General features: G+C 41.3%; 1 protein-coding gene across 1 annotated transcript in view; it reads right to left on the bottom strand.

Annotated features, from left to right (window-relative positions):
- The window catches only part of LOC138979089 (uncharacterized), a gene marked incomplete at its 5' end in the record, with an annotated part of 8578 nt that extends 777 nt beyond the window's left edge, over positions 1–7801 (bottom strand). Inside the window, 3 exons of the mRNA XM_070351901.1 lie at positions 1–1381; positions 6277–7339; positions 7721–7801. The exon at positions 1–1381 is cut by the window's left edge and continues 777 nt beyond it. Coding sequence (XP_070208002.1) covers positions 1033–1381; positions 6277–7339; positions 7721–7801 — 1493 coding nt within the window. The remainder of the gene's footprint in view (positions 1382–6276; positions 7340–7720) is intronic.
- Between the last annotated feature and the right edge of the window lie 1528 nt (positions 7802–9329).

Genomic DNA, 9329 nt, shown 5'->3' with positions numbered 1-9329 from the left:
TACATACATACATACACCTTCAGTTAGTAACAGACATGATGATGACAGCAGTCTGATACAGCAGTCTGATTGACCGCTGGTCAAGAGATTGCTCCTCGGAATTGCTCCCACCCAACAAACAACAAGAACTGTACATGAAAGATGATATTTTCTTTGGAGCAGACAAGCCAATGGAAAATGCAATGAAAAAATATTGGTTTTGTTGCCTCGTACAAAAAACAAAAAAAAACAAAACGAAGAAAAAGAGAAAAACAGAAAAGAAAATCAGCAAAAAAGGGAAAATGAGCAAGGTAAAAAGATAACGTGAGACCGGGAAGACACCAGCTGGCACAGGGCAAATACCATAGCAAGGTAAAAAGATAACGTGAGACCGGGAAGACACCAGCTGGCACAGGGCAAATACCATAACAAGGTAAAAACATAACGTGAGACCGGGAAGATACCAGCTGGCACAGGGCAAATACCATAACAATAAACAAACAAAGCAGAGAGAAAAACATCGCTAGCTCACAATCTAATTCCTTTTTGGACTGATTTGTGTTACAAGTCCTGGTAATTAGGGTTAGGGTTAGGGTTAGGACTGATTTGTGTTACAAGTCCTGGTAATCAAGACAGGGAATATATATCTTAAAATGAATTAACGGATTGAGTTCCAAACTAAAGCAGAATGGATTCATTTGGTCATTTGATCGACGAAAATGGCAAGAGTCGGAGAGAGTTGCCTCCCCTCTTTCCTAATATCGACAGAATCGGACAGAGTTGCCTCCCCTCTTTTGAAATGGCGATGATTCCTTCTGAACGCATGTAAACGGAATGCACCCTTACACTGAGTTCCTTCCGTGACTTTAAAGGTATCTAAAACGACTTGTTATGCTTACAAGGGTATTTTATTGCAAAATGTGAGGCTTAAATGCCAGGGAATTGTGAGCTAGGAATCTACAAGGCTAAAGTTAAACATTACCAAAATATGAGGGAGGACTGAGAAGGAAAGGTGTGAAATGAAATAGAGATTGAGGCGACCTGCAGTATACACTACACATCAGTGGGCTTGCTGCTCACACACCCCTCTCCTTCCTCCGACATCTGAAGGTCAGACATCAACATGCCGTCACTTCCGCTTCCAATAGCCAGAGAGTTGCCTCCATTGCTGTCACTCTCCTCTACCGGCGGGGTCAAGGTCGTACCATCCTTGGTGTCAGCAGTGACGTCAGTGGTCGTCTGCTTCTCGCCCGCATCGTCTGGTGTGGTCTGGCCGTCATTGCCCGGCGAGGAAACGAAGACGTTGTCGTCATCTGCACGGGCCGTGCTGACGTCAGGGGGGGTGTCTGCATCAGTCGGCTTGCTGGAGCTCAGGCGGCCAATCAGGAAAGAGGACACAAAGCTGTGGAAAATAATAATAATAATAATAAGAACATTTATATAGCGCTAAATCAAAAACTTTCGTTAAAAAGGCTTGCTCTAAGCGCTTGACATCTAAACTAAAACGTCATTCACACTCTTTACAATGATGTACAAGAACTTCATGTCACACTCTTTCATTCAGTATAGCACCATTCACACAGTTGTTATTCAATCACAATCCTTAACGCACAGATCAAGTACCTGCCAGAACAGAAAGGCAGAACAGAAAGAACGATGAAAAGAACGATGAAAAGAACGATGAAAAGAACGATGAAAAGAACGATGAAAAGAACGATAAAGATGAGACAGAAAGACTGATCTTTCTTTTTCTTTCTTTATTTGGTGTTTAACGTCGTTTTCAACCATTCAAGGTTATATCGCGACGGGGAAAAGGGGGAGATGGGACTTCTTAATTGTTTCTTGTTAACAAAAGCACTAATCAAAAAATTGCTCCAGGGGCTTGCAACGTAGTACAATATATGACCTTACTGGGAGAATGCAAGTTTCCAGTACAAAGGACATAACATTTCTTACATACTGCTTGACTAAAATCTTTACAAACATTGACTATATTCTATACAAGAAACACTTAACAAGGGTAAAAGGAGAAACAGAACCGTTAGTCGCCTCTTACGACATGCTGGGTAGCATCGGGTAAATTCTTTCTCGTCCCAACCAATATGGGACTTCCCCTAACCCGCGGGGGGTAGAAAGACTGATGAAAAGAAAGAAAGATAAAGATGTGACAGAAAGACTGATGAAAAGAAAGAACGATATAGATGTGACAGAAAGACTGATGAAAAGAAAGAACGATATAGATGTGACAGAAAGATAGATGAAAAGAAAGAACGATATAGATGAGACAGAAAGATAGATGAAAAGAAAGAACGATATAGATGAGACAGAAAGATAGATGAACAGAACGATATAGATGAGACAGAAAGATAGATGAACAGAACGATATAGATGAGACAGAAAGATAGATGAACAGAACGATATAGATGAGACAGAAAGACTGATGAAAAGAAAGAACGATATAGATGAGACAGAAAGATAGATGAACAGAACGATATAGATGTGACAGAAAGACTGATGAAAAGAAAGAACGATATAGATGAGACAGAAAGATAGATGAACAGAACGATATAGATGTGACAGAAAGATAGATGAACAGAACGATATAGATGTGACAGAAAGATAGATGAACAGAACGATATAGATGTGACAGAAAGATAGGTGAACAGAACGATATAGATGAGACAGAAAGATAGATGAACAGAACGATATAGATGAGACAGAAAGATAGATGAACAGAACGATATAGATGTGACAGAAAGATAGATGAAAAGAAAGAACGATATAGATGAGACAGAAAGATAGATGAACAGAACGATATAGATGTGACAGAAAGATAGATGAAAAGAAAGAACGATATAGATGAGACAGAAAGATAGATGAAAAGAAAGAACGATATAGATGTGACAGAAAGATAGATGAACAGAACGATATAGACGAGACAGGAAGAGAGATGAAAAGAAAGAACGATATAGATGAGACAGAAAGATGGATAAAAAGAAAGAACGATATAGATGAGACAGAAAGATAGATGAACAGAACGATATAGATGAGACAGAAAGATAGATAAACAGAACGATATAGATGAGACAGAAAGATAGATGAACAGAACGATATAGATGTGACAGAAAGATAGATGAACAGAACGATATAGATGAGACAGAAAGATAGATGAACAGAACGATATAGATGAGACAGAAAGATAGATGAACAGAACGATATAGATGTGACAGAAAGATAGATGAAAAGAAAGAACGATATAGATGTGACAGAAAGACTGATGAAAAGAAAGAACGATATAGATGTGACAGAAAGATAGATGAAAAGAAAGAACGATATAGATGAGACAGAAAGATAGATGAACAGAACGATATAGATGTGACAGAAAGATAGATAAACAGAACGATATAGATGAGACAGAAAGATAGATGAACAGAACGATATAGATGAGACAGAAAGATAGATGAAAAGAAAGAACGATATAGATGAGACAGAAAGATAGATGAACAGAACGATATAGACGTGACAGAAAGATAGATGAACAGAACGATATAGATGAGACAGAAAGATAGATGAACAGAACGATATAGATGAGACAGAAAGATAGATGAACAGAACGATATAGATGTGACAGAAAGATAGATGAACAGAACGATATAGATGAGACAGAAAGATAGATGAAAAGAAAGAACGATATAGATGAGACAGAAAGATAGATGAAAAGAAAGAACGATATAGATGAGACAGAAAGATAGATGAACAGAACGATATAGACGTGACAGAAAGATAGATGAACAGAACGATATAGATGTGACAGAAAGATAGATAAACAGAACGATATAGACGAGACAGAAAGATAGATGAACAGAACGATATAGATGAGACAGAAAGATAGATGAAAAGAACGATATAGATGTGACAGAAAGATAGATAAACAGAACGATATAGACGAGACAGAAAGATAGATGAAAAGAAAGAACGATATAGACGAGACAGAAAGAAAGATGAATAGAAAGAACGATATAGACGAGACAGAAAGATAGATGAAAAGAAAGAACGATATAGATGTGACAGAAAGATAGATGAACAGAACGATATAGACGAGACAGAAAGATAGATGAACAGAACGATATAGACGAGACAGAAAGATAGATGAACAGAACGATATAGACGAGACAGAAAGATAGATGAACAGAACGATATAGACGAGACAGAAAGATAGATGAACAGAACGATATAGACGAGACAGAAAGATAGATGAAAAGAAAGAACGATATAGATGAGACAGAAAGATAGGTGAACAGAACGATATAGATGAGACAGAAAGATAGATGAACAGAACGATATAGATGAGACAGAAAGATAGATGAACAGAACGATATAGATGTGACAGAAAGATAGATAAACAGAAAGAACGATATAGATGTGACAGAAAGATAGATGAACAGAACGATATAGATGTGACAGAAAGATAGATGAAAAGAAAGAACGATATAGATGTGACAGAAAGATAGATGAAAAGAACGATATAGATGTGATAGAAAGATAGATGAAAAGAAAGAACGATATAGACGAGACAGAAAGATAGATGAAAAGAAAGAACGATATAGACGAGACAGAAAGATAGATGAACAGAACGATATAGATGAGACAGAAAGATAGATGAACAGAACGATATAGACGAGACAGAAAGATAGATGAACAGAACGATATAGACGAGACAGAAAGATAGATGAACAGAAGGATATAGATGTGACAGAAAGATAGATGAAAAGAAAGAACGATATAGATGAGACAGAAAGATAGATGAACAGAACGATATAGATGAGACAGAAAGATAGGTGAACAGAACGATATAGATGAGACAGAAAGATAGGTGAACAGAACGATATAGATGTGACAGAAAGATAGATGAACAGAACGATATAGATGTGACAGAAAGATAGATGAACAGAACGATATAGATGTGACAGAAAGACTGATGAAAAGAAAGAACGATATAGATGAGACAGAAAGATAGATGAACAGAACGATATAGATGTGACAGAAAGACTGATGAAAAGAAAGAACGATATAGATGTGACAGAAAGATAGATGAAAAGAAAGAACGATATAGATGAGACAGAAAGATAGATGAACAGAACGATATAGATGTGACAGAAAGATAGATGAACAGAACGATATAGATGAGACAGAAAGATAGATGAACAGAACGATATAGATGTGACAGAAAGATAGGTGAACAGAACGATATAGATGAGACAGAAAGATAGATGAAAAGAAAGAACGATATAGATGTGACAGAAAGATAGATGAACAGAACGATATAGATGTGACAGAAAGATAGATGAACAGAACGATATAGATGTGACAGAAAGATAGATGAACAGAACGATATAGATGTGACAGAAAGATAGATGAAAAGAAAGAACGATATAGATGTGACAGAAAGATAGATGAAAAGAACGATATAGATGTGACAGAAAGATAGATGAAAAGAAAGAACGATATAGACGAGACAGAAAGATAGATGAAAAGAACGATATAGATGAGACAGAAAGATAGATGAAAAGAACGATATAGATGTGACAGAAAGATAGATGAAAAGAAAGAACGATTTTTATGAAACACACGGACGGCATGGTGGGTTGCGGATGCATGGATATTGTTCTGATCTTCTTGGTCAACTTAGGTGCAGACCTGATAGTGCCTTATAGTCAGGTCGTCATTTCCCTGCCGTAAGGACTATTATCCCCCTTCGTGTGTACAAGCAAGCACAAGACCAAATGCGCACGGAAAATACCCATCATGCCTCCCCCTAAAGCGGCGTATAGCTGCCTTGAATGGCGGGGTAACAACGGTTATACAACTTACAAGTAAAAACTCTACCGTGCAAAACCATGAGTAAACTCGGGAGTTTTAGTCTATGAACAAAGAAGAAGAAGAAGAAGTAATCGTCCGACAAAAGAAATCGTCTGCTGTTTTAGTGCACGATTAAGCGCTTACAATTGTTATATGTTGTGTCCCATTGATTTGATGACATGCACTCAGAATTGTAATTTAAAATTCTTTGAATAAAATAACTTCAACCAGCTGATCAAAACTCAGATAGACAGAGAGAGACAGAGAGGGACAGAGAGAGAGAGAGAGAGAGAGAGAGAGAGAGAGAGAGAGAGAGAAAGAGAGAGAGAGAGAGAGAGACAGAGACAGAGAGACAGAGAGACAGAGAGACAGAGAGAGACAGACAGAGACAGACAGAGACAGAGACAGAGAGAGACAGACAGAACAATGTAGCCTTACTTTTCTTGTCCTTTCGTCTCCTCGTCCTCCTCCTTCCTCGCAGCATCCTTGTCGCCCTCCTCCCTCTCCCCCTCCATTTCCCCATCCCCACCCGCGTTGTTGTCCAGGTCGACGGCTGTGATGTACTCTCCGTTGAGCCCCGTGGCTGACGTCATAGGGGCCAGGGGATTGTGGGGCCGCTCGCCCATCAGAATGACGTCACTCTCCTTCCCGTTGGTGACGTGACGAGAGGGCGTGTTGAGGGTGAGCGATTGGCTGCGCTTACGACAGCGGGGCACGAGGATGACGAGGGCCAGCACGTAGAGCAGGAGGACCACAGCGCCCATGGCCAGACCGAAGGCGAGCTTGCCGTACCGCCCAAAGTCCGACTCCCCCTCTCCCCCTCCGTCCTGTGTGGAGGCCGCCTTTGCGTTCCTGATATCATCGTCCTCAGCTGCGTCATTGTCCGCCTTGGCTCCTGTCACTGACGTTGCTGATGTGGGCGTGGGGGTGGCGGTGAGGGTGATGCTGGGGGTGGCGCTGGGGGTGCTGGTTAGGGTGGCGCTGGGGGTGGCGGTGAGGGTGGTGCTGTGGTTGGCGCTGGGGGTGCTGGTTAGGGTGGCCCTGGGGGTGCTGGTTGAACGGAAGGGTGTAGTATAAGCAGGATTGGTGGATTTGTCCCTTGTAGACGTCATCGTTGGCTTGGTGGGTGTAGTTTTGTCTGTCTGAGATGTGTTTGGTTGAGTTGTGTCTGCTGCTTCTGTCACTGTTGAGTTGTTGTCTACAGGCCCATTGTTGGAATCTACAGGGGTGGTCGGATAGGTCGGATTGGTGACTTCTCTTCGGACCCTCACTCTTCCGCCGGCAGCTTGACCATCCTTCTCACTATTCTCCTTCCCCAGCTCACTCTCACTCTCGCCATCATGGTCGTGGTGCTTGACAGGCCACGTGACCGTGTGGTTGCCATGGGGACTGGGGGGCAGCGGAGCGGGGGCGGACCTGACGGGTCTGATGGGGCCGAGGTCTGGCTCGGGCTGGATGAAGATGTCGCCACGTCGCGGCCCCGGGTCGTCAAGCCTGATGTCTGAAACACAACAACATTAACACAGGTCAAGCCTGGTGTCTGAAACACAACACATCACACGTCAAGCCTGGTGTCTCAAACACATCACACGTCAAGCCTGGTGTCTGAAACACAGCACACGTCAAGCCTGGTGTCTGAAACACAACACACGTCAAGCCTGGTGTGTGAAACACAACACACGTCAAGCCTGGTGTCTGAAACACAACACACGTCAAGCCTGGTGTGTGAAACAACACACGTCAAGCCTGGTGTCTGAAACACAACACACGTCAAGCCTGGTGTCTGAAACACAGCACACGTCAAGCTTGGTGTCTGAAACACAGCACACGTCAAGCCTGGTGTCTGAAACACATCACACGTCAAGCCTGGTGTCTGAAACACAGCACACGTCAAGCTTGGCGTCTGAAACACAACACACGTCAAGCCTGGTGTCTGAAACACAGCACACGTCAAGCTTGGTGTCTGAAACACATCACACGTCAAGCCTGTAACACAAGTCAACAAGTCAACACATCAAACGTCAAGCCTGTTGTCTGAAACACAACACATCAAACGTCAAGCCTGGTGTCTGAAACACAGCACACGTCAAGCCTGGTGTCTAAAACACAACACAACACACGTCAAACCTGTTGTCTAAAACACAACACAACACACGTAAAGCCTGGTGTCTGAAACACAGCACACGTCAAGCCTGGTGTCGGAAACACAACACACGTCAAGCCTGGTGTCTAAAACACAAAACAACACACGTAAAGCCTGGTGTCTAAAACACAACACAACACACGTAAAGCCTGGTGTCTAAAACACAACACAACACACGTAAAGCCTGGTGTCTAAAATACATCACACGTCAAGCCTGGTGTCGGAAACACAACACACGTCAAGCCTGGTGTCTGAAACACAACACACGTCAAGCCTGATGTCTGAAACACAACACATGTCAAGCCTGATGTATGAAACATAACACACGTCAAGCCTGATGTCTGAAACACAACACATGTCAAGCCTGGTGTCTGAAACACAACACACGTCAAGCCTGATGTCTGAAACACAACACATGTCAAGCCTGATGTATGAAACATAACACACGTCAAGCCTGATGTCTGAAACACAACACACCTCAAAGGAAGAAATTGATTTGATGGATATCCCCTCTTATCGTGGTAAGAAAGTACACAACGCACAACAGTTCAGAAAAGAATTAGTAAGCATGAAACTTGTTGAACCGTGTGCAATTGGATTTGGAGGAGGAAATTTAATTATGAAATTGACAAGAAAGATTGGATGATGATTTTTGAATCGGTTAAAGAGACAAGGCTACGAGTATTACAATGGAAATTACTTCACAATATTTACCCCACAAATATTATGTTATGTAAAATGAAAGTTGTGGAAGACAATATTTGTTCACACTGTAGTAATAGCATTGACTATATAGAACACTTTTTTCTTTTGCCCAGTGGTGCTTGAGTTTTGGAAACAAATTGAATTATATATTTGGGTACACTTGGATAAACAGATAAAGTTAACTGTGCATGAAATCATGTTTGGAGTTAAAAATCGAAAAATGCATGCAACTCTGTTGAAAGAACTAAACTGCATAATTCTGGTTGCTAAAATGTGCATAAGTATTTATAAGAAAACCAAGGCTTCAATGCCTCTTTTTGTTATCTTGGAAAGGCAACTGCAGATCAGAAATATTTATTTCTGATTAAAAAGTTCCAAGACAAATATTTAGTACATTTTTTTTAATAAAACCAAGTGTAAATGTTACCTCCACCCCCCTGACCCCCCCTCCCCCTTTCACTCCCCTTTTCACACATCACACGTCAAGCCTGGTGTGAGAAACACATCACATCACACGTCAAGCCTGGTGTCTAAAAAACAACACATCACATGTCAAGTCTGGTGTTTAAAACACAACACAACACACGTCAAGCCTGGTGTCTGAAACCCAACACATCACACGTCAAGCCTGGTGTCTGAAACA

The sequence above is a fragment of the Littorina saxatilis genome, linkage group LG10, assembly GCF_037325665.1.
Source record: "Littorina saxatilis isolate snail1 linkage group LG10, US_GU_Lsax_2.0, whole genome shotgun sequence".
Classification (NCBI taxonomy): domain Eukaryota; kingdom Metazoa; phylum Mollusca; class Gastropoda; order Littorinimorpha; family Littorinidae; genus Littorina; species Littorina saxatilis.
The sequence above is the reverse complement of the archived record's forward strand: the minus strand, read 5'-3'. Positions and strand labels throughout refer to the sequence as shown.